The sequence below is a fragment of a genome, unplaced genomic scaffold (assembly GCF_019419815.1).
Source record: "Pyrus x bretschneideri cultivar Hongxiangsu unplaced genomic scaffold, Pyrus_bretschneideri_v1 Contig46, whole genome shotgun sequence".
In the NCBI taxonomy this organism is placed as follows: Eukaryota; Viridiplantae; Streptophyta; class Magnoliopsida; order Rosales; family Rosaceae; genus Pyrus; species Pyrus x bretschneideri.
In genome coordinates this window covers 1,752,383-1,779,998 of record NW_025999783.1, presented here as the reverse complement: position 1 = coordinate 1,779,998, position 27,616 = coordinate 1,752,383, and the positions used below count along the sequence as shown (strand labels likewise).

At 36.0% G+C, this 27,616-nt stretch overlaps 2 protein-coding genes and 1 long non-coding RNA gene across 9 annotated transcripts; 1 reads left to right on the top strand and 2 right to left on the bottom strand.

Moving 5' to 3' along the window:
* The first annotated feature begins 164 nt into the window (after window positions 1-164).
* Window positions 165-24,414, top strand: LOC103935766 (calcium-transporting ATPase 10, plasma membrane-type). Of its 6 annotated transcripts, none has more exons than XM_048567819.1 (36): window positions 165-347; window positions 509-597; window positions 9,570-9,772; window positions 11,827-11,981; window positions 12,542-12,658; window positions 12,744-12,786; window positions 13,130-13,458; window positions 13,578-13,667; window positions 14,092-14,161; window positions 14,832-14,902; window positions 14,990-15,073; window positions 15,163-15,240; window positions 15,332-15,403; window positions 15,605-15,688; window positions 15,768-15,850; window positions 15,964-16,072; window positions 16,197-16,252; window positions 16,543-16,585; window positions 16,694-16,777; window positions 17,131-17,268; window positions 17,381-17,446; window positions 17,545-17,643; window positions 17,966-18,076; window positions 18,433-18,600; window positions 18,767-18,826; window positions 19,460-19,624; window positions 19,751-19,867; window positions 20,057-20,155; window positions 21,789-21,926; window positions 22,078-22,178; window positions 22,808-22,853; window positions 22,961-23,086; window positions 23,430-23,537; window positions 23,621-23,712; window positions 23,877-23,976; window positions 24,069-24,414. In XM_048567819.1, exons 4-36 carry the CDS (start codon window positions 11,841-11,843, stop codon window positions 24,078-24,080), a joined length of 3,300 nt encoding a protein of 1,099 aa, XP_048423776.1. In that variant the 5' UTR covers window positions 165-347; window positions 509-597; window positions 9,570-9,772; window positions 11,827-11,840; the 3' UTR covers window positions 24,081-24,414. The 6 variants fall into 6 exon arrangements, with proteins under 6 accessions (XP_048423776.1, XP_048423778.1, XP_048423779.1 ...); XM_048567821.1 differs by having other exon boundaries at window positions 509-601; XM_048567822.1 differs by having other exon boundaries at window positions 165-351.
* Window positions 2,465-4,558, bottom strand: LOC103935765. Of its 2 annotated transcripts, none has more exons than XR_007252116.1 (3): window positions 3,558-4,558; window positions 2,799-3,443; window positions 2,465-2,695 (listed from the first exon to the last, which is right to left on the bottom strand). It is a non-coding gene; the product is annotated as an uncharacterized LOC103935765 (long non-coding RNA). The 2 variants fall into 2 exon arrangements; XR_007252117.1 differs by having other exon boundaries at window positions 3,590-4,558.
* On the bottom strand, window positions 24,412-27,616 carry LOC103935767 (choline monooxygenase, chloroplastic). Its single transcript, XM_009345576.3, has 10 exons — window positions 27,228-27,616; window positions 26,908-26,953; window positions 26,678-26,813; window positions 26,263-26,337; window positions 25,968-26,168; window positions 25,745-25,840; window positions 25,345-25,466; window positions 25,144-25,237; window positions 24,758-24,808; window positions 24,412-24,683 (listed from the first exon to the last, which is right to left on the bottom strand). Exons 1-10 carry the CDS (start codon window positions 27,484-27,486, stop codon window positions 24,546-24,548), a joined length of 1,218 nt encoding a protein of 405 aa, XP_009343851.2. The 5' UTR covers window positions 27,487-27,616; the 3' UTR covers window positions 24,412-24,545.

The following is a 27,616-nucleotide window of genomic DNA, read 5'->3' as shown; positions in this document are numbered from 1 at the left end:
ATAGATTTGTGGTGACGAGTGGTGACTGAGTTAGACTTTTGTTGGGCAACTTCCGGGAAAGTCAGTAATATATGGAGTCCAAATCATATTACGACAAGGCCCATCTTAAGGTCCACACATGTCATCCTTATAAGTTGCACTACGTTTGATGCCTATCGAATCGGATTACACAAAGCAGAAAGAAAAATATTATTCTCAGATCGAGCGAAACGCGTTTTGCCGTATATTTGAATCATTGCAAGTCCGTCAGTATATGTGCAAATAAGATATTCACTCGTTTATGGAAGATGCATGTCTTGAAATTGTTGGGAGGAATATATATTGCTGCAAAAGCCCTCTTTTTACACGTATGTATGTGCTTTGATGCTATCTTTGTTTGTCAATAAAGTTATGTTCTTTTACTCTATCTTCTTGAAGTTGCTCTTCTTCTTTTTCGACATATGGAAAAGAATATCAAACATAAGAATATCTGATCATCTGATCTTTCTGCATTTTCCCCGGAGGCCAGCTGATTCGATCTTTTAAGTTCAATTTCCTTCTGGAGCAATATATACACGAAGTTTCTTGGAAATTTCCTTCTATTGGTTTCTCGCTAAGGTAGGTATATATATCTTTTCCAATATATATTTTTTGCAGTATATTATACATGTTTTTCCGTTTGCATTAATGCAAATTTGCAATCACTTTGGATGGGAAACGAATAAAAAGAAATCAAATCCTCGCCGCAACTTCATATTTGATTCTTAGCAAATAGTTAGATGTCTAACGGGCGGAATGCAAAATGCAAAAATTTCAAGGAACAAATTTTAAGTGGATGTAAACCATCATTTTGGCTAAGAATGTATATAAAAATATAATTAAACATACATCTTTAAAAGATGGGCTTGTTAATTATAGAGAGAAAAGTAAAACAAAGGCATAAGGTTAATGCTTGCATTCCTCCCTTATAGAGATGAGTTCGTTCCTTCACTTACGTATGACGTATTTTTACTGTTTCATGATTGGAATAGTTCTATCTCTTAATCTTCACTTGAAGACCGTTCCTACAAAAAATCATTCGAATCAGATATTGTTTAGTATGTATGAAATCAATAAACAGTTCATCATGAACATGTAATTTGGTAATGACATTTTGATTTATTTGATACATTGGATGATTAAACGATATCCAATTTAAATGATTTTTAGTACGAATGATCTTCAAATGAAAAATAAGAGATTAAACGGTTCCGATTATAAAATTTCTACAATGAAGATACGTTATTTGTAAGTGGTAGAATTTGCTCATCTCCTAAGAGGAGAATGCTTTGCTTGTATTGTCCAAGATAATAATGCCAAACATTGCTTGATCCTTATTAAAATTGGCTGTTGGTTAGAGGCTTAGAGCAACTCAGAAACTAATTGAGACGATGTTGTTTAGAGCTACTCAATTAAAGTTCACAGTTTGCTCAACACATGGATTTTGGGATGTTGATCCCATGGAGCTTAGTGGTTTTTTGCTTTAGGCTCAGTGAACATATATATAGTTAGTTTTATTTTATCCAATATTTATGTGGTTTCAAATTAAATTAAATTTTTGCATTCATTTTTCATTTGTGTGACTATTTTGCCCATAATAATAAACATGAACTTAAATTGAAAATTCCTAATTATATGTTTTTTTAATTTAAAATTTGAATAATATGATTTGCACTTGAAAAACATTCAAACAGATCAATTAGCGAGTGTGATAACTACACAACTATTTACCCTTGATAATTATGTCTATAACACTGCAAAAAAAACCTCGCCAGACAAGTAAAAGATGTTTTCATCGCCATAAACTTTTAATTGACACAAGTTTATCGAGAAAGATTAGTCGGATAAAACCTGTCACTCGAAGTCTTACTCAACAAAATATCTATTTCGTCGGCCACAACAAAGTTAGACCGACAAATGTATTTGTCGGGCAAACATGTGTTGACCATATTGACTTGACGAAATCATCTTGCTAGCCTAGGATATTTCGTTGCCTAGAATCAAATAAAATAATGTTATAAATTTGACCCGACGAAAAAGTTGTTGGGCTAATATTTTTTAAAATTTTTAGAAAACGTTAAAAAAATATTTGTAATAAATAATTTTTAATTCTAATTATATTAATTTAAAAAGCTATAATTAATGACAACTTTAAAATTGTTATTTAATTACATTCAAAATAAAATTGTCCATACAATTATGTTAAAAAAACTAAACATATAAATGTAAACTACTCCGGTGGGTGCTGAGGTGGCTGGGGGAATGGCTTCTGAAGGTTGCTCAGGGGGTCGGGAATGCTTATACCAGAAGCTGATAAGGATTGGCTTACTCTAGCAAAGTACATGCACATTAATTTGTGCACAACAACTTCTCTCTGTGCCACTTCTTCTTTTTGGTGCTCAGTTTCTTTTATTTGGTGCACTAACTCCATCTCTACATGCTGAAGTCTGGAATCAGTCTCAGTCGAAGGATATAACTTACTGAAGAAGACGACCTCTGAAGTCTTAAACCCGACCTGCTCATAGGCCACGAAGTTCTTTGCCTTTCCATCGCCTAACCTCATCCATCAATAATTGTAGATACACCTTTGGATTACATATCAGCTTCTCCATAGGCACGTCTGGTTGCTGCTAGGAGAGTAGGCGAGGTACTCGTCTTTCTTTAGTGTCATAAAAGCCTACAAAAAAACAAAGGGGAAATCAATTAAGATTTTCGATCATAATTTAAACCTTATTTGTTGTAATGAAATTTACAATTAAATCATAGAAAAGAATACTTACAAAAATGCCGTTCGCAATTTAGATGTCATAATTGGCATGTGTTTCCCCCCAAACATCCACCTTCAGGAAATGTGAACCAGTAGCTCACCATTCCTCAACCCCTTATTTTTCTGTAAAGTAAAACATACAATTAAACATTACTAAAGAAACATAAAAATTGAACTAGAATTAAAATGGATTTGGATCCCATTTGGATCCAAATTGTGGGGATCCTAGGGTTCCTCACATCCTAACTGTTTATCATACATCGTGCGGTAGCCAGAAATTATTTTGAATTTTTAATTTAAAGTTAAACATAAGTAGTACCTAACGAAAACTGACCGCACAATGTATGATGAATTACTAGGATGTGAGGATCCCTAGGATCCCCACAAAGAGGATCCGAAGAGAACCCTCATTCAATTAAAATATATATAAAGCTTACCTGAAATTTTTCACTCTGAAAATGAGTGCACATCCAATGTCACTCACCCATCCCCTCCACAAACTCCTCATTCCTCAAGTGGATCTCTATGAGCTGTCTTAGGCGACACACAAGTCTGGTAGTAGATGTGTAGCTCGTACTTCCACTCTTTATACCACTCCTTCCACATTGGTCAATTTACTCGACACAGGCCTTGTTCATCATATCCACTCGAAGTTGGCCTGAAATTCCAAAAATAAAAAATAAAAATAAAAAAAATAAAAAACAAAATTTTTAGTTAAACCACATTAAATAAGTAAAGGAAAAAATAATAATAAATTAAGAAAGTTGCACACTTGTCGAGCAGTCTATCCATCTCGACACAGACCTCAGGGTTGTGCGTCTTCCAGGAATCAATGACCATGGGGCATTTGGTGTGGATGATGGCACCCAGTCGTGAGTCAACAAATTGTTGGCTTTGTCACTCACTCATCGGTGACTCGAGAGGTATCCAACCCAGATCCGCTTTTACGTGACCCGAGTAATCTAGTTGCTCACCAACACCCTACAAATCACCCATCCCCCATTCATTGCACAGTCGTCGAATCAGCCTTTACGCTAGGGTTGCCTTAAGCAGGTGTGGTAAGGATGGGGTTAGGTTGCTAGAAGCTCATGGCGTCTGCGACTTTAGGGGTGCCTAGCAGATCGGACCACCTGCCCTAATGGCGCCGGCAAACGACTTAGCAGGGCCATTAGGTCTCGCTGGCACCCTAGGTGGCGTTAGGGGTTAACCTCTCACTCTGAGCAAATGTGAAAGCAGAATGGCGACCACTAGTGATCAGGCGCGAAGACATATGTGAAAAAAAAATTTATTACTTTCCTACAATTTCACAAAATTTTCATATTTTCCTACAAATTTCACAAATATCATTCCTACAATTTCACATATTTCCAAAATTTTACCAATTTAAACATTTTCTTACAAATTTCACAAATTTTCATACCTTTATACTAATATTTCACATATTTCTACAATTTCACAAAAATTTCATATTTTCCTACAAATTTTGATAAATCTCATAAAATTTCACATATTTCTAAAATTTTATCAAATTTAAACAGTTTCCTACAAATTTTCAAAAATTTCCTACAATTTCACAAAAATTTCTCACACCCCACCACCACCTTCCCCACCTTTCCCACTACCCACAACCACCACCACCACTATCCGTGAACCACCAACCTCACTACTCGTGAACCGCCACCACCGTACCCACCCTCCCACACCTTATGCCACCACCGTAGCCATCCTCCCCACACCACAACCACCACCGTACCCACAAATCACATCCTACCAATCATAACAAATCCTAGAATAGTTTCGAAATAAAAATTAAAATAGAGAGAGATAGAAATCACCGACAATGAGGTCAAAGAGAGAGCATAGAGTGATGATGGTGTAGCTCGCGGGTGTTGGAGGAGAGAGCACATGGAGCAAAGATAGGTTAGATGGAGAGACTGAGTTGCAGAAAGAGAGATTCCTAAGAGATTTGCTGAGGTTAGAGAGAGTTGTGTCTCATGAGTTGCAAAAAAAGATATAGAGACTGAGTGGCATGAGGAGGAAGACAGAAGAAGATTCTGGGGTTACAACATATTGGACCTTTGCCCGACGGAAGGTTCATTGGGCGAAGGTTTTTAAAATTCTGACACGTGTTAAAATCCCTAATTTTTATCAGGCAAACCCTATTGGTTTGGTGGGCAGCGGTTGCTTGAAGTATTTAATTTCGGTAAAATAATTAGTGGAACATAAAGTTTGCTCGACGAAATTTTAGAATATCTCGTCTGGTTACCTATATTTTGGGGCAAGTTTGAATTTTTGGGAAAATTTTGAGGGCAATTTTTTTTATTTTTCCGTAAAAATTGTGCTGTGACTCGACCAAACTTTGTAAGTTAACCCGACATATAAACAGATTTCGTAGGCCAAATTTAAAAAAAAAAAAAAAACAATATTTCTCAAATTTGAACATTAAATTCAAATGATTCAAAAAGTCATCGAATTTGACGATCATGTTATTTTAGTGTGTGATTTTACTCTCAATTTTTGGTCTTGTCAAAAGTGGAGTTAAAATGACCATTAAATCGTGATTTTTTTCTTCTCATTGTCGAATGATTTCGTTCTGTTACCTTATCTCCGAACGTTTTTTTTTTTTTTTTTTTTTTTTTTTAATTTTGTGATTTTTGGCGTACAAGATCTTGAAGTATATGCAAACATGTTTAATGGTTGGATCATGGAAACTAGTTTAATTTTGTATAATGCGTGTCTCATCAAAAGAACAGATTCTCAAACACTTAGAGTTTATTCTATACTTTCATTAAGTAGTATGTAAGCTTTTGTTGTATTCACTAGTGTACATATTTTAAATTCATGATTGGGTTCATTCATCGTATTCTTCTAGGGTTGGGGATTGTATTTGTAAAAAAAATCATCAAAATCGAAGTTAAAACGATTGTTAAATCATGATTTTTCGTTTCTAACCGTCAAACAATTTCGTCCCATTACCTAATCTCCGGAGATTTATTTTTGGTGATTTTTGGCCTCTTAGATCTTGGAGAATAGACAAACAAGTTTGATAGTTGGATTGTTAAATTAATTTTGCAGCCATATGGTTTAAAGCTTTGGGGAATTAGATTTTACCAGAACAATGGGTTTGAGTGAGTTGTAAAAATGGAGGAAGAAGAGGTGTTTATAAAATAGATGTGGAGATGAATCCAACAGTAGGGATTGAAGGTGGTATTTGTTGGGGATATGTCTAATCATGATGGTGGTATCCTCTCCGTTTTCTTCAACACGCAAGTCATCTGAGTAAACTTTCGTCATCACCTTCTTTGCCATAGAATAATCACTCAAGTATTTCACACGGCGATCCTTATATTCCTTCCAACTACTAGTTTTAATATTACCATATAAATCTTATAGCTGCTATGAACCCCCACAATTGGCTTTAACTTCTTCTTGCACTTAACTCCTTTGATTTTTACCACCAATGCTACTCTCTAGACCTCCATGATTGAAACAAATAATAGTGGCAGTTTGATGGAAATAACTCGGGAAAGGTTGGTCATCCTAAACCTTAAAACCTAATTAAGCCTTTACGCAATGGAGTTTTTCAAAGTTCATCTGGCAAGATTTGACTGGCTTCGTGCCATTTTTTTCCCTTGACACCAAATGTTTGCCTGACGAACAACGACCTGCCCTACCAAATTACTCCATCGTGTAAAGCCTCTGAAAAACCAAAGCGTTGCCCAACCAAGAGTTAATTTTTGTCGGGCGAAGAGAATTTACCTGACAAAAAGCCGGACTAATCTTAGTAGGGCAAATGGTATTTTTGGCACTGCAACAATTTTTATTTTCTAAAATAATATAATGTCCATATATGAAAATAAAAACTTAACATCTTCATTTACTTATAAAAGAGATATGAAACAATTATACATGTGCTATCATTATCTACCTATTGTAAAGATACATAAACAAATATGTACGTAGGGTAAAGATATATAACTAAACACTATGGGTTATCATCATGACAAATTTCAAGACATGTAGGAGCAGAAAAAGAAATATATTGCATGTAGTGCAGGTTATCAGCTTATGGGGCAGATTGGGAATGAAATTAATGTTTCTATGCATCTTTAAACTTAGGGGCAGATTAGGAATGAAAAATAAAAGTATTTATTTCTGCAAAAATGAAAGTAATAATAGGTCATGTAGTTGTCAAGGGGTTTAAAAAAATGATTTTTTTTTCGGGGTTTCCCTAAAGTACGCTTGGAAATTGGGCTCAAATCAACTTTTCTAAGGGGTGATTTAGTATAAAATCAATAAAAAGTTACAATGTTAACAATATATCAATAATATTTATATTAATTAAAAATAGGTTAATCGTATATTAGGATACTTAAATGCATTTAAAATAAACAAAAATTACAAAATCTGTCACTACAGCTGACATCTACTTCAACTAACACCTCCTTTCTCATAGTTTTTATATTTTGGAATAAATCGATACGGATTCAGACACTGTAACACAATGTCTATTTCCTTATTCTATTTTTTTACATTTGGATTTAGACACTATAACACAATGTCTATTTTTTTGTATCATTTTTTCCATCACTCAAACGCCTCCTACATGTTCTTTTTTACATTTGGATATAGACACTGCAATGTAATGTTCATTTCCTAATTATGTTTTTTACTTTTGGATTCAGACGTTGCGTTGCAGTGTCCATCTCCTTGTTTTGTTTTTTATCATCACTCCCACGCCTCTTACATGTTCTTTTTGTTATTTATTTTTTATTTTTACATTTGGATTCAAATACTGCAACACAATGTTCATTTCATGATTTTGTTTTTTATTTTTGGATTCAGACGTTGTGTTGCAATGTCCGTTTTCTGGTTCAGTTTTTTCCATCACTCACATGTCTCATATCCTCACACGACTTCTCATTGTTACATTTGAATTAAGACATTGTAATGTAGTGTCTGTCTCCTGGCTCTATTTTTTAGATTTGGATTCAGTCACTGCAATGCAGTGTCCATTTTCCTGGTTCCGTTTCCTTGAGTTGAGCAGACTCCTCCATGTAAACGAAGGGGGGGGGGAGGGAGTGATAGAATATTCTTGTTCTAACTATTTATAATATCTTAAAGGCCATATGACATTCATAGAGAGAAGAATAAAACAGTCAAGTTCTAACTATTTATAATGAAAGAATAGAAGAGTCAAGTTTTAACTATTTATAATGACTTAAAGCTCATGTGACATTTATTACTGACAAATGCCTAGTTAATAAAAATATATCCTTGATTAAGTCCAAAACAAAAAAATATCATTAATATATGGCTAAATAGTAAAGTTTTATTGATTTTTGGCTAACCTTTGCATAAAATCCTTGGCACAATATTATTTAGATAAAATGCGACATTTATCCAGTGATTGATTTAAGTGTCAAAAGTTTTAGACATTTTAGCGGTCCAGGAGTGATACTGTCATCAATTTAATAGATAATAGATTTTGTTTAGAAAGTTTAGATTTAATTAGTAATGAAACCATTCAATATATAGGAAATTTAACTTTCATAGTGTTACCGATATGATTAATGATGACATCCGCCCCATCTAAATTTAGCATCCTGTCAACGCAAGTCATGATGATCATATATATATTAGAGTACACTCTTTAAAAGCTTTAGTTTTTAAGGCTATTGGTTATCTAGCATCATGATATTTGGATATGCTTTGCAAGAAGGTAGGACATGTGGGTTTTGATTTATGATGCCACTTCTTTGTTGGTTTGCATGGTAACGTGATGAGAGACTCCACCTATAAGTTTCTCTTTCTCTCTCTCTCTCTCTCTCTCTCTCTGTCTCAGTCTGCTTCTCCAAGTGTAAGACGAATTTGCACGCAAGAAAGAGTATTTAAGCTTGATATTCATCGGCGGCCGTTCTCACAGCTTAAGCTTTTGAGACCATTTTCGCTTGTCTATCAATTTAAGTCTTAATAACTTTAGTTTTACCAAGTAAGACTAAACTTAAATATAAGCTCAACTTACCTGGAGATGGTGAAGTACATTCATCGACAAAGAATCAAGACCGTCTTCTACGTACTCTCAACAAACTAGAATGTCTTAAAACCTAAACCTTAACTAATGAGAAATCTTTCAGAATAAAGAGTAACCTAAAAGATTAACATCAGAACAGATTACTTGGACGTGAAATCATGCACCCTAAGCAATGCCAAAACCAATTGACAAGCAAAGGTCACCCCACCTACAGCACACAGATCGATGGACCAAATACGAACAATTAGAAATTATTAAAACAACCAAGAAAAATGTGGGTGAAAGAAACTGCTAGAACTCCCTTTCCACTTATAGTATATATGCATATCTATCAAAAATAAAATAAAATATACTATATATGCATATATGACATAGTTGTTAATTATAAGGAGGTGAAAATCAAAGCCAGCAGACACTACCAATTGATATAGCTGATTTAAGTACTGTCTGCATGAAAGGTTTCAGACCGATTCATGTACATTTTTGGTTTCGAATACTGCAAAGTTATTCTTTATTGATTTAATATTACTTTCTCTAAATTAGGACGCGTTTTTATTAAAATAAGCAGATTATTGCATCATTTTTATACCTTTCCACCTAGCTATATATATATACAGCTAGAACTTTTTTGGGGTTAGGTTCCACCCTAGATATTTTAGCTTATATATATAATTGCTGCATCCAGTTTACATTAGTCCGTTTTGATTGCAGTTTTACACATAAATACTTAATTACTGGAAATTACTTCAGGCATGCGCAGTACTCTTAGAGAAGAATAATCTATATACATGCATGCTGGATTATTTAGTAGAGGGAATATGAAGGCCACCTCAATTATACGTAACATCTCAATCTTGTTGGCGATGCGGAGATATTGATCATCGCTTTTTCTTCCAAAGATATATCATACAACACTTCAGTAGTAGCTGTTCTGGATATTCTGCAAATTTCAGGTACGTATTATAATTTATTTATCTTTGCTTTCATTTCATTCATATCCAGAAAAAAAAAATATACGTATCAGATTCAGACCAAGCAAGAAAAATCTAATAAAACTGCCACAAGTCATCCCCATACTCCTTATTCCAAGGTACAAAGTTACTGTTCCAAATTGCCACAGGTCATCTCCATATGCTGCCCCGCCGTTTGCTTATCGAAACTTTCGACAGTCGGCTCTGCCCTTCAACACGTCAACAATCTATCAAACCCCATCGACATCAAAATATAGTATAAACACAAGTGTGATCAAGTCATGAATAGTGATGTTACAACCGGGTCTACCGTGTCCTTTTGGCCGACTCAACAATCTTTCCATTGCTGCCATAGTTTTCCACACCTTTTATAGGACTTTATTTTCTTGCTGCCTAATTCAATAGATTTTTCAGGAGTCACTCAACCAAATTTCTCCCTGGAAATATTAGCACCCGTTTTTAGAAAACTTTTATTAGTTGAATTATTTCATCATGACCACAACGGAGAAAAATTATTGTAGGTAAAACTTGAGCATCACCATTGATTCTTTCCTTGCTTCTAACAAACACCATGTAAATTCCGACCTCACTTGCAAGAAAAAAACACGATCACATGGTTCGATTCTTTGCTTCCAAGAAACATCTTCCTAACTTGCTCCCTAATAAGGAAATTAATTATCCCACAGAAAAAGGGAAAAAAGAAAGAAAAGAAAGGTGAGCAAATGAAAACCAAAGGAATCAGAAAACGCACCCCCACGTACGTCTAAATCCAAAACCTCTTAAGCAAATGACACAACGTGCTTAGGGTGACCCCCCACCGACTCCTGAGGTCTCCCCCACCGCAACTACCACCACGCCGAACCATGTGTCATTCGCAATCACAAACGTGTTTCTTCACCAAAACTCCTTCACTCGGTCACTTTCTCGTGTAGGCAATGATAGTACTACATGAATGGGGTGAGGGAGTGGGCGTCTTATAACTTCTCATTTACAACTGAAGAAGAATACCATTAGATTATCTCTTATCTATTTACTTATTGTTTTTTTTTTTTTTTTTGTTTTCGAAAAACTAAAACTTCAGTCGGTCACAAAGATTCTTTACTTGAGCACCTATCTCTTGTCTATCCAATTATCTTCCTCTTTTGTAAGCTAAAACTTTCGCCTTGATTGAAAGATTATTGACTTGGGTGCTCGTTTCTTATATATCCATTTGTCTTTTTTCTTCGTAAACTAAAATTCAGTTTTCTAACCATTTGATTTGTGCATGCAAAAAAACGCATAGTGCTACTCTCTAAGCATCCATTATAAGGTATACGCTAGTGGTATTCTTTAATTTAAATTTTGTCATGAATAAGCCGACGTAGATGATCAAGAAAAATCTACATAAATTAGAATATCAATACACACGTCGTGGAGAAGAGGATATAATCTAGAGTCCCGTGGAGAAGGCTTAGTGGAGAAACCCTAATTACCTTTTTAACCCTTTTCCAAAATATCTTTTTCTTCAACCGACAAAAATATCAGACTACATAGTCGACAAAATTTAAACCCAACCACGATGTAAGAGCAACACTTTTCTCTTATATGTCCGTCACTTGCCAAAATATCTGTTTTTACTGTGCGTGGTTTGCTAATATTTTTTTTTATATATATTCTGAGAGATAAAATAAAATAGGAAGGGACGGAGGGAGTAGGAAGTTGTACGGCAGAGTCTCGACTGTACAAGTGAACCCCCTATCCAGCTCTTATAAATTGTAGCCAAACATTCCGGGTTTTCGTTTGGAACCCTAACGTCTCTGCCAAGTGCGGCGGAGCGAGCGGCGGTTCCAGATAAGTCTTGAAATTTCGGACTGGAAGTTGCACTAGTATTTAGTGTGACGAGCATTCGAGTTTTCGAAAATTTGAAACGAAATTAGAGATTAGAAAGCTGGAAATTGGGTTCGGGGAGTGAGAATTTGGGAGCGTGAGAGGGGTTTCGAGTGGTTGTTAGGGCCCGGCGGTTGAAGAAACTAACGGCGCCATCTCTCCTGCGACAGGTTTTTAAGGAACGATGAGTCAATCGAGAGGCTCACGGGCGGATTTGGAGGCCGGCGGCAGCCGCTCGGGCGACTTGGACGACGAGTCCTCGTCCAGTCCTTTTGACATTGCCAGAACTAAGGATGCTTCGGTCGAGCGCCTCAAGCGCTGGAGGGTATGCTTTCCAATCTATATAACATTTTGCAGTTTTACAGTCATTTTTATATGTATTTACACATTTATTGTTTTGTTTCTGCAACTTGTTCTTCATCTCTGTATGTATGGATATGTTTATGTTGTTTTGCGGGTGTATTTTTGGTCCAGTGTTCTATCTGTTTGTGTATCTGTAATGTCGGTATTCTGTACCGGATGGTAAATATCTATTAATAGTGTAGTTGCTCCCTCTATGTGAATAGATTAGTCTCAATTTTTCAAGAAGAAGGGAATACTACTTTCCGAATTTGTGTTAGGTTTAGTATGGCCAGGATTAGAAGATTAAACCTATAAAGTAGTGTTGTACAGTTGAAAGAAAAATTGGAAAATTGTTTTCAAAAAGTTCTACGAGTATCTTTTTTGATATGGGACTCGTTTTTAATAACAAAATCAATAGAATTGGAAATATCTTTTGGGTGCGTAGTTTACATTGTTACCGGAAATCATTTATTTTGTTCTATTTTATTTGATCTGATTTTTTTATTGACCCTTCTGGCTGAACTATGTTTTGTTTTGTTGTAGCAAGCGGCACTTGTGCTGAATGCTTCTCGTCGATTCCGGTACACCTTAGACTTGAAAAAGGAAGAAGAAAAGCAGCAGACGCTAAGGAAGATTAGAGCCCATGCACAAGCCATACGAGTAAATCACTTCAAAATAAATGTGTCTTAAGTCATTCGTGTACTATCACTATCCTAACATATGATTTTTCTTTATTTTTAAATAGGCTGCATATCTTTTCAAGGAAGCTGGAGACCAGCAAGTGATTGGTACTTTTTTTTTTATTCCATTAGATTTTTTGTAAATATTATCCGCAGAAAAAAATGCAACATTATTGTAAATATTCATTTTCGTTGTTTGAAGGGTATTACCCTGTTTGTTGGGTCTAATCCTAGGGCGGTGTGGCAATTTGTTTGTCATGTTCTGTTCATTTCTGGTTCATTGTCATTTAGATTGTAGTAGGATTTGTGAGGTTGCATTCTTGTTTCATTTTTTTAGGATTGTGTTTTAGAGATCTCTCTCATTTGCTCCACCATCGTGATGCATAAATCCTGGTGTGGAAACTGTTCTCTGTGGTAGTTCTGGAGTTAACTTGTTGCTTCTTATTTTTAGGAGTCGTAGTGCCAAAACCAAGTTCTACTGGCGATTTTCCAATTGGACAAGAGGAACTAGTTCCAGTGACGAGGGATCATAATTTTGCTGCTCTTCAACAATATGGGGGGGCAAGTCCACCACATAATCTCTTTTGTGATCTGAATTGGTACATCAACACTATTGCTTATATTTGTTCTGTTGTTTCCTTACATCAGGTCACAGGCTTAGGGGACCTATTGAAAACAAATCTCGACAAGGGAATTCATGGAGATGATGTTGATTTACTGAAACGGAAAAATGCATTTGGGTCGAACACATATCCTAGGAAAAAAGCAAGAAGTTTCTGGGTAAATTTGCTACAGTTGTGAAATTTTGAAGTTTCCATTTTTGGATATAATAAGAAAAAAGAAGAAGAAAAGTTTGTGCTGTTATAATATATTTCTTTTTTCTTTTGTCTGTCTGATAGAGATTTCTTTGGGAAGCTTGGCAAGATCTTACTCTGATCATTTTGATGGTAGCTGCAGTGGCTTCTTTAGCGCTGGGTATAAAAACAGAGGTGAGCTGGCATTGGCTTCTTAATAGCTTCATCCTTAATGAGAGTAGGATGTGAAACTTTTAGGGTGTTCTTATGAATATCTGCTAGTTGTGGTGATTTTTATATTCTGATAATGTCCTGTTTGTTTTGGAGTCTGAGTTGTTGTTGTAGCATGATTTGTCTTTTCTTAAATAGTGCAGATTTTGATTGCATGTATTGCGAGGGCCATGGTGTTCATTATTAGAGAAATGACCTCTATCATTACCACAGATATAGTGCTTATATGGTTGCAAATCTGTCACTTTTTGTGGGAATGTTGATGATTTCATAATCATATTTGGAGAAAAGTGATATCACAAACCCTTGTGAATCTCATTTTATTTATTCATTTTAAATACGAAATTTGTTTATGGTGTTCGTCTTACGCATTCTTTGTAGCTTACAGGGTATAAAGGAGGGATGGTATGATGGGGGCAGCATTGCTTTTGCAGTTCTCCTTGTCATTGTTGTTACAGGTATTGAGTTAGCATGTTTATTCAATGATGTCTAAAATGTATATATTTGATTGTCATTTTTGTTTCCAACATTTTAGTTAATTTTCTTGTAGGGGCTGGTGTGTTGATGTACCAGTCAACTTGCTTTAAATATTAGGCATATATATATTATAGATGTCTAACAGTTTTGTTTCTTTCCCTCTCCATATTCAAATAAAATTCTGTGAATATGCTCAGCAAGTTTTGTACTTATTTCCCAAAAACTAATTTGAGTGAAGACTATTCATGGTGGCCAGAATACATCAATTCCACATTTGAGCACATTATTTGACACTAAAGCCTTGAGTTCAAAATTTATTCATCTTTTCTATATATGTGTGTGTGTGTGTGTGTGTGTGTGTGTGTGTGTGTGTGTGTGTTTGTGTTTGTGTGTGTATATGCGTGTACACTTATATATATATAATATCTGCCATTATTAGAGCGGATGCTATGCATGTCACTCGTAGCCGTATATGGGCTTCTTACAAATTTGGATGATGTTTAATCATTTATGCTCTTTTGTGGGGTGTTTAAGCATATGTCAATCATGAGCTTATACAAGTTTATTACTTGAATTCTAAAATAAATGGGAGTTTCTATTAATCTGAAGTGGTACACACTCATCAGTTTTTCCTATATTTTTTACCTGCAGCCGTTAGTGATTACAGACAATCTCTTCAGTTCCAGAATTTAAATGAGGAAAAGAGAAATATACATTTGGAAGTGAGCTTCTGGTTCTCTTCACCGTCAGTTTATGTGAATTTTATTTCTTCTCATGTGCCGATATTTAGCTTTGGAGGTAATGTGCAGGTCATTAGAGGTGGTAGACGTGTTGAGGTCTCAATTTATGATCTAGTTGTTGGTGATGTTGTACCCCTTAATATCGGCGATCAGGTATGCGCATTTGTCAGTAAATGTTTCATGTATATTTCGCAGTTGCATTCCAATTGAAAAGTTTATTAATATTGTGATTCTATATGTAGGTCCCTGCTGATGGCATTTTAATAACTGGGTACTCACTTGCAATAGATGAGTCGAGTATGACTGGAGAGAGCAAGATTGTGAGCCTCTATACATGTTCTCTAGCCTCGTTTGAACACTGACCATTTATTTTCTGTAAATCATATGATGTATATATTTTCCTTTCTTCAGGTTCGCAAGGACTCCAAGGACCCATTTCTAATGTCTGGCTGCAAAGTAGCAGATGGAAATGGTACTATGCTGGTAAAGATTCCAATCTCTCTTTTCCTTTTCCCATGATACATATATAGATTCATAATGGTTTTTCTAGAGTCAGTCAATGCAATATCTGAAATCTTTCTGGGTACTGAAACTTTTTTTTGGGAGGCTTGTCTTTATTTGCTGCCCTTGTAATTTTGAAATAGAACTGTCAATGTTTTAATATTATTATCATTGTTTCTTAAGGTAACTAGTGTTGGGATTAATACTGAATGGGGAATGCTCATGGCTAGTATTTCTGAAGATACTGGTGAAGAAACTCCTTTGCAGGTCAGCGATGAACTTTTAACTTGAATATTTTCATTTGATGTATGGAATTATGTACTCAAACATATACATCTTTGAATAGGTGCGCTTGAACGGGGTTGCGACTTTCATTGGTATTGTTGGACTCACAGTGGCTTTTCTTGTCTTAATAGTCCTGTTGGTTAGGTATATTCCGATCTTCACTAGTGACCCCTTCTCTATGACAGTGACTTGATTTATGATAGAGTACTATCACTAGTGACCCCTTCTCAATGACAGTGACACTTGAACTTGTGCAGATACTTTACTGGCCATACAAAAGATACAACTGGAAAACCTCAGTTTACCGCTGGAAAGACAAAATTTGGAGATGCCTTAGATGGAGCCATTAAAATTGTTACTATTGCAGTATGTCAATAACTCCTGGGTTGTTTTCAGTAAATACTTGCCCGTGATGTTTCATTGTTTACCTGATTATTCACTTTAAATACAAGCGTTTTTGTGAATTTGATTAATCTGAAAAATGTTTTAGGTCACCATTGTGGTGGTTGCTGTTCCTGAAGGGCTCCCTTTAGCTGTTACCTTGACGTAAGTCTGCTCATTGTTTTGTGCTAAACCTGTTTTTCTTTTTCTTTTTTTCCTTTTTAATTTCACCCATGTGTTACACTGAGTAACCTGCTATCAGAAAAATGATTATTTCGATACTAAGTTTTCTGTACAATGTGTTGTGGCCCTGGGCTTCCCGCAAGCCAAACATAAAATATAAAACTATTCTTTTACCTTCTTTTGTAAAAGGATACTTTTTTATTGCACACATTCATCTTTCTACGTTCCTCATTCCTTACTTTTCCCCCTTTCATTCTTTGGCTATAACACAGGCTTGCCTACTCAATGAGAAAAATGATGGCAGATAAGGCCTTGGTAAGTCTAATTGTCTTTCAGTCTTGTGCCTTAATAGATTTTTAAGTATATGTACTTTTCTTAGGGTTAGCATATAATAATTTTGGAACAATGGATCTCTAAATGTAGGTGCGGAGGCTGTCTGCATGTGAAACCATGGGTTCTGCAACTACAATCTGCAGCGACAAGACTGGAACCTTAACATTAAACAAGGTGGGTATAACTTACACTACAATGAGGTTCTAAATGGAGTTCTAAATGCCCAGTTTCTCTTTCATTGTAAAATATATGACGGTCGAGGTGTTGAGGTCTCATCAACTAGGCTAGTTCAGATGAAGTTAGTTTGAGCGTTCAAATCAGCTTAAGTGTTGTCTCACTAAGAGAAAATTTTAGTCAATTGGTGTGGGTGTTTTGAGATTAAAAAATGGTGGTGGGCGTGAGCAGAACAAATGTTATGGACATTTATTTCTAACTGTCTCTCTTGCTCTCTCTCCCTCTCATTCTTTTGTTCTCTAGCTTAAGATTGCTAATGAGTGATATTATTCTCTACATTTCTTCGAGTATAGATGGCTGTTGTTGAGGCTTTTACGGGTGGGAGGAAAATCGTTCTCTCTGGCGATAAGCCAGACTTGTCTCCAATGCTATCATCTTTGCTTATTGAAGGCATCGCATTCAATACAAATGGCAGTGTTTATATGCCTGAGGTATGCTTAAAGTATTTGTGTTGCTTTCTTGGTAAGATTTTTAAGCAGAATATTGAGTGGTGAAGGCTTAGGTTCAGTAAGGTTGTAATTTGCTGTTTCTTCCCTTTTGTAGACTGGCGGTGATATAGAGGTTTCTGGATCACCAACTGAAAAGGCAATTCTGCAATTGGGAATCAAGGTTCTTTCATTTGGTTTTCCAATTCATGTATCTTGCTACTGCTCATGGGTTACTTCGTCCCTTGAACTCACCACTAATTATTGATAACTGGTTTGCAGCTCGGAATGAATTTTGATGCCATAAGGTCTGAGTCTTCACTTCTTCACGTGTTCCCATTCAACTCTGAGAAAAAACGAGGCGGTGCTGCAGTTAAATTGGTAGGGAACTTAAGAATCTTACCTTGCCACACTAAGAGTTCTTGATTATATGGTTATATTATGCGGATCTTAAGATAGTACGTTTTGAATTTTGTTTTAGTAGTTATGTATTCATTATTGTGTTTTATTTGTTACCTTCCTGGTTGCAACAAACATATCAGGAATCGGGATGATTTTAATATTATACGTTCTCTTTTGTAAAATGTCTTCATATATCAGTTACAGTACATGGGGAAGAATATTAGTATTCATTGTGGATAACTTCTTTTGCATTCAAGGGAGCTGCAAGTAATGGTTGATTTCCTTTTTTCTATCTGTACAGCCCAATTCCGAAGTTCATATACACTGGAAAGGGGCTGCTGAAATAGTCTTGGCCTGTTGTACAAAGTACCTGGATCCAAATGACAATTTGGTAGCTATGGATGATGAGAAGGTAGGAGAAAACTTTGGCTTTTACGTAATAAAATGATAGTTAATTTCTGCATCTTCTTTAGTGAAACACTTGTATAATACAGTCTATTTTTTCTTCCTCTAATTTAGTCATTCCTTTCCAGCTTGAGATGATTTTAACACCCTTTTAATTTTTTGTGATCGTGCAAGACATTATAACCTTCTTTTAAGCTTAAAAGACAAAATTTGAACTTGTACAAATTATCCCTAATATCAATTGTATGAATCTTGTTCCTAAACTTATTTTCTTACTACTTTTGTGTTCCTTTTATGGTGACTTTGAACTTTGGAAGTTTTTGTCTAATATTTCATTTTAATGAAATATGCCTTTGTCTGCAGTCAAAAATTTTCAGGAAATCAATTGAGGATATGGCGGCTCGCAGTTTGCGTTGTGTTGCCATTGCTTATAGACCACATGAATTGGAAGATGTTCCAACTGATGGACAACTATCTGAGTGGGCATTGCCTGATGATGACCTTGTCTTGCTTGCTATTGTTGGTATAAAGGTAGTGCGTTCATAAATTTAGACATTGTATTGCTAACTTAGATGAGGAGCATGTAACATTTAACATTCACTGTTCTAAGCTGATATGTTGCTTCTTTTGGCACCTTCCAGATTTGCATTCACTTGTAGTTTGTTTAAACTTATTTAGAGAATTGAAAAAATTGCAGGATCCTTGTCGGCCTGGGGTGAGAGATGCAGTGCGACTATGCCAAAAAGCTGGTGTTAAGGTATTATTTAGTAACATCTATGTGAATGGTCCTTCGGATTTTTTTCAGATTAAGAGTGTTTATTAGGCCGGAGAGAACAGAAAGGGTTCAGTCCCCAATTTGTAGAAAGCCCAAAGATTCCATGCTTAATAAGTTCAGCTGTCAACTTGTATAAATTGCTTGTTTATTGTGCAACAATGGTAGATCAACTTGCCTCTATGTTTTTCATAGGGCTGTCCTATGCATGTTTATTTATTATATTGTTTTGTAGGTTTTTTATTTTTCTTTATTTTTTTTCAGCCTCCACTTGCTCCCTCAGTTCTTTGCTCTTAAAAATTGTATCATTATTTTGAGTTTTATACACTTGGTCTAAATGCACAGTTGTTTTTGCACTGGTTGTAATGTCATTATGTGTCAATGTATGTCCTATTATGGTTAAAATTTAGTTAGGTTCAGGTACATATCTGTATCTGTAGTTTAGTCGTACAGTAACTGTAAATCAGAAGAATCAATTTCATTTATAAAGAAATTTGGTACTGTTTAAATATTCTTTTCATAAATTATTTTCTGGGTATCATTTTAAATATTGTTTGGAGAAAGTGAACAACTGGATGTTGTATCTTAAATTCTCCTTCCAATCTGAGAATTTTGTAGGTGCGCATGGTCACGGGTGACAATGTTCAAACTGCGAAAGCAATTGCTATGGAATGTGGCATACTTGCTCCAGATTCAGATGCTACCGAGCCAACTCTCATTGAAGGAAAAGTTTTCCGTGAACTTTCGGATAAGCAGAGAGAAGATTATGCTGAAAAGATTTCGGTATGATCTGAGTAATTGGATATCTACTCGTATTTACTTGCATATTGTTTCTGGTGACATGTTTTGATGATTGAAGTGTGAACACCAGATTTGAGGAAAATTGGTTCTTTTTTGTGTAATGTGCAGGTGATGGGGCGGTCTTCCCCAAATGACAAGCTTCTGCTTGTGCAAGCATTGAGGAGAAGGGGTCATGTTGTTGCTGTAACCGGAGATGGCACTAATGATGCTCCTGCACTGCATGAGGTTTGTCAAATGTTTTAACTTCAGTTTTTGTTTGTTGTCTTTTTTGATTTTATTGTAGCAGTCTAATGTGTTTGAATCCCTGCACTAGTTTTGTAGCGGGTCATTTTTTGTCCCTTTTAGCTGTGGTGTTAAATGAGTTTATGTTCTGATGGTTTTTTTCTTTTGGAAATAATCCACATACGAGTTCAGGCGGACATTGGTCTTGCAATGGGTATTCAAGGGACTGAAGTTGCCAAAGAGAGTTCAGATATCATTATCTTGGACGATAATTTTGCTTCAGTTGTGAAGGTTAGTAACTGTATGAACATTTTGCAGTTTTTCTTAGTAATGTCATTGTCTATTGTATTGTAGCACTCTGTTCTATCTTTCTGTTCATAACTCCTTTCTTTAATAGACATGTTGTCTAGTGCTTTAATTAATCAGTAACATAAACACAAGCTCATTCTTTTAACTGGACTGTAACAAAAGTTCAGGTGTTTCATTCGGTAAATTCCATCCAACGGATGATACATACTTTTAATTAATTTATTACTTTGTTCACTCTCAGTTCTCACTTCTAATTTTTCTTGCATCCCCCTCACCCTTCAGTGAATAGGATAGCACTCAGTGTGCATATATGGTGTCCAGATGTATAACTTTTCCACATTAGGCTCGCATACACTGAATTTTGCTTTTTGTTTAGTCATACAATTGCAGCGAAATAGCATATAGAGTGCATTGTCAAGAATATTGCTTCAATAAATTGATTCACTGCTAGACGAAAATGGCAAACAACTGAGAACATCAGTGACCTATTCATCCTCAGTACCACAGCGTCACTGAAAGAAATTAATGCCCAGAAAACATGAGAATTTGAAAAAGATTGAGATTATAACTGATTAGCCCATCAAAGCAATTTTATGGTGGTTTAGAACTAGAAATCTTTGGTTTTCTGCTTAGGTAGAAAAGGCATGACAAGTCATGTTGTGAAAATGGTTTGACTATTTCTAGAACCATCCAAGAAATCATTCGTCTTAGCCTTCCAATCTGGTCTCTTTGATTTGGGAACCATTTACACCTATAGGGAGGGTTTGTTTTGCATTGTGAAATTGGTGTTATCAGGCTGAGAGATCTCAATAGCTTTGGAGATGGCTGAGAGTTAATTCCTAGAACATGAATCTAACAGAAAATATGTTGAGATCAATGTTTTAAAAGCATGAGGTGTGGGCGAGGCGTCCGAGGGATAGCCCAGCCTAGGAGCCTCATGGGACCTAAATTTTTTAATATATACACTGAGCGTACACATATATTACATTAAAAAAAGGAAGATTATTAATCAATAATCACCCCAAGCATACACACATATATTATAAATACACACACATATATATACATATATTATATATATATATATATATATAATAGAGGATGAAAAACACAATGAGCACGCATATAACAATGCACGCAGACAACACACACATCCATTATATAAAAAAATAAAAATCAGAAAAAAAGGCAAAGAGATGATAGTGCAAGGAAAAGGTATGAGGCAGTTAAAACCCTACCCAAAATTTGGGTTTGGGAGCAAAAAAAAAAAAAAAAAAAAAAAAAAAAAATCCCCTGAGGTGTGCCTAGGTGGCTCCGGCAACACCTTCCGCCCGCTCTCTCAATACAGAGGTGGCAACCCTCAAGCCCAGCCTCACAGGGTGCCTAGGCGTGCCTTGAGGCGAGCCTTTTAAAACATTGGTTGAGATCGAAAAGTGGGAAAGAATAAAAAGTTGATTAAACAAAAAAAGCAGTTGTTTAGGGAGTGTCAGCATGGTGACAAACTGACCGTATGTGTATCTATCTTGGTCTATTTTTTCATTATTATTTCAAGTGCCGATTCAGAAACCCAAATTTGCTAATCTTTAACAGTGTTTTGTTTATCTAATGGTTGTAGGTTGTTAGATGGGGTCGATCTGTATATGCAAATATTCAGAAATTCATCCAATTCCAGCTTACAGTCAATGTTGCAGCACTAATTATAAATGTCGTGGCAGCCATTTCATCTGGTGACGTTCCACTAAATGCTGTTCAGGTTCTGATCTCTCTCTCTCTCTCTCTCTCTCTCTCTCTCTCTCTCTATATATATATATATATATATATATATCTGTATCTCTATCTACACACACACATATCTCTCGCCTCCATGTGTACACCTGTGGATGCCTTTCTTGTGCTTGGTTCAGCTTCTGTGGGTGAATCTTATCATGGATACTCTTGGAGCTCTAGCATTGGCTACGGAGCCACCTACAGATCACTTGATGGACAGAACCCCTGTTGGTCGAAGGTAAGATTTCTGTGATGATGGCTTCTTTTTACAAAACAAATAATAAAATAAAATCGCTTATTATACCAAATATGCTGTCTTAATCTTCGTTAGTCACCTAAAGTTTCTGAAAAGTAGCATCTTGTTTTAGTTGATTTAACAATATCATTTCTTCCCTTTTTTTTTATAATTATTTTGTCATGCTGTTTTGGATAAAGTTCTTGTTTTCGTAGTGCACCGGATCTCTACCCTGAAAAGGGAGGCGAGGGAACAAGACTTGATCTTTTCTATGACAAAAATAGTTACAATATTTTGTGTCAAAGTGTGTTTCTGTTAGGTTTCCTTTTTACCAGTTACATTTATCTTTCAAGTCCTTGTCAACAAGTCATTTTGACAATGCTTACCATAGCCATATATATTTACATGGAGGAACTAAATTCTGAAATTGCAAGGCGTCAGTGGGATTGCGAGAGAAATTTCCAACTCTTTTTTACTGTGTTTTTGTGCACAGAATCTAAAAGTATAGTTTTATTGTTTTGAATGTGCTTGCCTTCTTCTTGGCCCATATTGTTGGATATTTCATGTCATTAAGCAGACTATTTGCTTTTGGGATGGTTATAGTAATGAACCTATGGTACAATGTTTTACAGAGAGCCGCTCATAACAAATATAATGTGGAGGAACTTGTTGGTTCAGGTACATGCGTTTATTAAGTTTATGTAAATTGAAGTATAACGTGTATTGTCGTGCTACATACTCTACATTGTCGTTTGTATATTTGATATATTGTTCTTGAACTTCAGGCTTTCTACCAAGTCACTGTCCTACTTGTCTTCAACTTCCGAGGAATAAGTATACTGAAGCTGCATGGTCCCAATGCTACCACTGTGAAGAATACTCTGATATTCAATACATTTGTCCTATGTCAAGTAAGTCATACCTGGTTAATATTAAGTAGTCTACGTTTGTTGTATTTTTTTTTCTGGTGTCCTTTGTCAAGTAAGTCTAAGCTTCTCACTTCCGAGTTTTCCTATTAAGTTCTGCACTAAGTTGCTACTAAAGTGGATTTGTCGAAAATGATATGCAACATGTCAATTCAGCTCTAATGGAATATTGTATGCATTTCTAGTGTTGTTTACCAATTGGTTGAGGATGAAGCTACTAGGGTTTATTCGTTTGTATTTTTAAGTATGATTTATCAAAAGGATGTCTTTAATAAGTGTAATTGTTCAACATACAACGTCTTTAATAAGTGTAATGTTCAACTTGCAGATTTTCAATGAATTCAATGCTCGAAAGCCCGATGAGTTCAATATATTCCAAGGGATAACCAAGAACTTACTTTTTATGGGAATAGTAGCAGTAACTCTCGTACTTCAGGTGATAGTTTAGTGCTTTTGTTTTTTTCATGTGGCTTTGGTGAAAGTTTGCATTTGTTTACACCTGGCTTTGCTTTTCTTTAGATTATCATCGTCGAGTTCCTTGGGAAGTTCACTAAAACAAAACCCCTTACTTGGGATCTTTGGCTGATTTCAGCTGTAATAGCTTTTATCAGGTGAGTTGGTGAAGATACGTTTAAAGTTTGATTGACGTTACAATGATATTTATTATTTGTCCCAAACGAACCTATGATTATGCCGTGTTTTGTAAAATAAGTAAGACACTCTGAGAGTGTTTAGTTTTCTTCTGTTTGGTTGACACAACTCTTCTCCCTTGCAGTTGGCCTCTCGCTGTTGTTGGGAAACTGATTCCAGTTCCAGAAACACCGTTATACAAGTATTTCACAAGAATGATCCCTAGGCGAAGAAACAATTCAGAGGTAGGAGTTCTTGTATATTTCGCTTCAGGATTAAAATGTACTAGTATATTCCGGGCCCGTGATTAATAGTCACCTGCCCTTTCGTCTTTCAGGTTAGTCAGTAGGAAGTGTGAAGATATATTGCAGTTACAGAGGCGGTTTCATACCTTTCCGGGTCTGCATCGTTCTTTTTTTGGTTTTTGGCTAACAACAGATAACATTTCACAGAATCCACGAACTAATCATGTGTTAAGTAGGGAATGTACTTTTGCAGCATTCAGCTTTACAGAAGCAATAGTCGGTTTGGTCTCTGCTCACTGGAATTTACTTGTGCAGTTTATGTACCTAAAGAGTGATCTGGGGTTTTATAGTTTGACCTGTTTTCGAATGTTGGATGTCTGTAAAAAAGAAATATTTAAACCGCGTGTCGCCTTGCAAAATACACTCGCATGTAATGTATACCTCTGGTGTAAATATACAGATATACCTCCGGTTACACCTACGAATTCCCATTAGGTACACATGCGACATTAAGGACTTAGAACAATACCTCCTCTAAAGAGAGTGAGAACCCAAAGGCAATGAGTTCATCATTCTGTTAGGCTCTTGTGAAGCAGGCAATGGAAATGGTGCATGGCATTCTCAACAGTTGGGGCGTATCTACCGACATTGTATGTGGGCGATTCCAAACCTCTTTGAACGCCTTCACATAACATGACATCTTCCATCTGTTGAACCAGTTGTGAGTTAAGCGCGGATAATACAAATTACATTCTATGAACCAGGAGTGAACTGATTATACCTGTACTCTTTCACTGTCTTTCAAACTTCTCTCTATGAAATCTGTGTCATCCTGAGAACCAAAAGATCAAATAAACAGAAGACAGCACAGCAGAAATCAACACGACGAAACAATGAGTATGCTACGTGCTGTGCGAATCTTAATTGGCTCTTGTGTGACTTCATATTACTTGGAAGGAGCAAATCAGTTAGCGTGCTATGACATTTTAAACATCAATTTTTCGACGACAGATAATTGAAAGTTTATACGACATTAGAAACTTTCAATTTTAAACGTAACCCTAAATAATTCGGTGTGAAGACCACAGTAAAACTGGATAACGACATCCTAACTTAATATTGTGGATAAGAGAGATGGATTATCAAGCAGAGTAAATTAAGTATTACCTTAAGAGAAGCTTCAATAAAGTAATCAAATCTCACTTGACATTTCCTTTGTCCCAGCGGCAAAACTAGATTGGTATCCATCCAAGGTCCATACCTATGAGAAACCATAAAAAGCGTAGTTATACGAAGTTCATTGAAGAATTAACTTAGTACGAGTAACTAATGTAGCAATCATTGCACTTTAAGTCACTGATCAATTACCTATTAATCATGAAATTTGGATACACGAAAGCATACAGCGCTTTTGACCCAAGCCGATCAAAATCATTTTTTCTTTCTGTCGAGCCGCTTTCACACTTTTGAATGCTGACCTTTTCATACATCTATATAACCAACAGCAATATATCAGATGCAAAGGCAACCAACACTGAAGCAGAACAATAAAAAAATTGAGGACCAAAGACAACGTTACTAGATGGATCTATGCTGCAAGAATAAAAGCTCTTCACAGAACTCTAGATAATGAATCCTTGGTCTGATTGTGCTCGAAGAAAAAGTCGTGTAATCCATAGTACAATTCCAAACACCTTCAGTGTTGTAAATAGAATTATTTTTGCAATTGAAGTACATACGCCAAGAAGAGTTGTTAACGGAAGCATACTGTGGTAGAGTAACCGTCAAGATTAAGACCAGATGCAAGGCCTTTATGTGCATAAGGCACGTGGTATCCCCCATCTAAGTAGTTGTCACAAAAGACCTACAAAAAGAAAGAGTAATCAGTTGTCGACTCCTTCATCCTAAACAAGGAGTCATTAAAGATTATCATCACCACTGGAAACTCATCCAGTAAGGAAAACTTTAAAGCGAACAGGCATGGAGCATACCTTCCAGTTACATTCAATCACATAATCACGTCGGCAAACAAAACTTAATGAAGTATCAATCCCGTTGTTACTCAGTACTTCTGCGGAGCTGCCAAGCCATTCATTTTGCACACTGCCTGGATCACTGTCAACATTCTGTTCCATATTGAGAAGAATAAACGGTCCCCAAGTTGCTACTTTTAGTGGTACAAGTCCAAACTCCTACCCTTCACGGCCACACAAATCAATCAAATTATCCCTCCATATTGAACAATAGCGGGAATGTAATTGCATCCAAAATAATGTTACAACATACGTGTTCATTGAAATTCTGTATTCCAGTTATCCTAGTTGCCTTGAGAAGTGCACCATCTAACCCATACGTCCATCCCTGCAAAAGGGATTGCATGCTTAAGTATTTAATCAGAAGGTAAAACCATAGGAAAGTTAACTCGACTAGCAAAATTTTTTATAAACAAAACCCTATTTCTAAGCACTGAAAGTTTTTCCAAGATAAGCAAACATAGAGTGGCAAGAGCACCCCATATGTAATGACGTACTATAATCAAAACCCACAAGGTAAAACTTTTGCAGCTAATCAGAGTTCGAAAAATGGATTAAAAAAAACTGTAATTTCTCTACTGTTGTAATTAGTTAATTAAATTTAATATTCTTTTCCTTAAGAATCTGCTTGGAAGCAATCAGCAAACAGCAATGTAAGTGAAACTGACATGATAAGGGCAGACAAAGCAGGACTTGCGGCCGCTTCCATACGCAAGGAGCATCGCGTGATGTCGACAGACATTGTGAAAAGCTTGAAGCTTTCCATCACCATCTTGGCATACCACAAACTCTACGTTTCCCAATCTGCTGAGTTAACAAATAAATCATAACCCAAAATCCAAAAGAAAAACCAAAAACCAAACAGAACTTAACTAAATACTAGTAAAAAAGTTTCCACCTGCCAGTGAAAAACTCCCCTGCATTACTAATCTGTTCAGTATATCCTGAAAACCAACAACCATTCAAAAGTTCATAAATTTTCATTTGGGCTTTTCTCAGGAACCAAACAGATATCAAGCAGTAAAATTAAAAGGGAAACTGCCCGAAATGATCAGTTTTCAAACCCAATTACCGAAGTGATCAGATTTTCAATATGTGTCGACATCTGATCGCTTTGTTGCTAACATTTGATTTGATTTTGATCACTTCAACAATTGAAATTCTGATTTCGGATCATTTTAGTCAATTTCCCAAGATTAAATGGAATTGGAAGCTGACCTACGGCCTGCCATCCACGGTAGAAAAGGGTGTCGAGTTCGAGAGAGTAAAAGGATGGATCGGTGTACCATGAGCTGGGAGGAGTCCCTGCTCTCTCTATTGGGATGGTGGGTTCGAACTGACCCACGAGTGATGGGAGCTGGGGATTGTGGAGGGAGAAGGCCTTGAAGTTGCAGACTCTTCTGGGTAGATTGGGAAGAAGGTAAGGGCTTTTGGGTCGAAGTGTTTTGGGTTGGAAAGTTGCCACAGTCATCGCCATCTCCGTTGGCTTCGAGAGCTCCGCGCGCTCAGCCAGGAGGTTTGTTCACTGCTTCTGCTTTTGACTTTATTTTTATTTTTATTTATTTTATTATTTTTTTTATATGACTCCTCAAATCGGAAGCATTTCA

Bases quoted from the DNA above. Each gene is read 5' to 3' on its own strand.
- LOC103935766 (XM_048567819.1), top strand. From the start codon at position 11,841: ATGAGTCAATCGAGAGGCTCACGGGCGGATTTGGAGGCCGGCGGCAGC. The intron at 16,586-16,693 runs GTAAGTCTAATT...CTCTAAATGTAG, and splicing joins TGATGGCAGATAAGGCCTTG to GTGCGGAGGCTGTCTGCATG. The intron at 19,625-19,750 runs GTATGATCTGAG...TGTAATGTGCAG, and splicing joins ATTATGCTGAAAAGATTTCG to GTGATGGGGCGGTCTTCCCC.
- LOC103935767 (XM_009345576.3), bottom strand. From the start codon at position 27,486: ATGGCGATGACTGTGGCAACTTTCCAACCCAAAACACTTCGACCCAAA. The intron at 26,954-27,227 runs GTCAGCTTCCAA...GTTGGTTTTCAG, and splicing joins CCGTGGATGGCAGGCCGTAG to GATATACTGAACAGATTAGT. The intron at 25,841-25,967 runs GTATGCTCCATG...TTCTTTTTGTAG, and splicing joins TGATTGAATGTAACTGGAAG to GTCTTTTGTGACAACTACTT.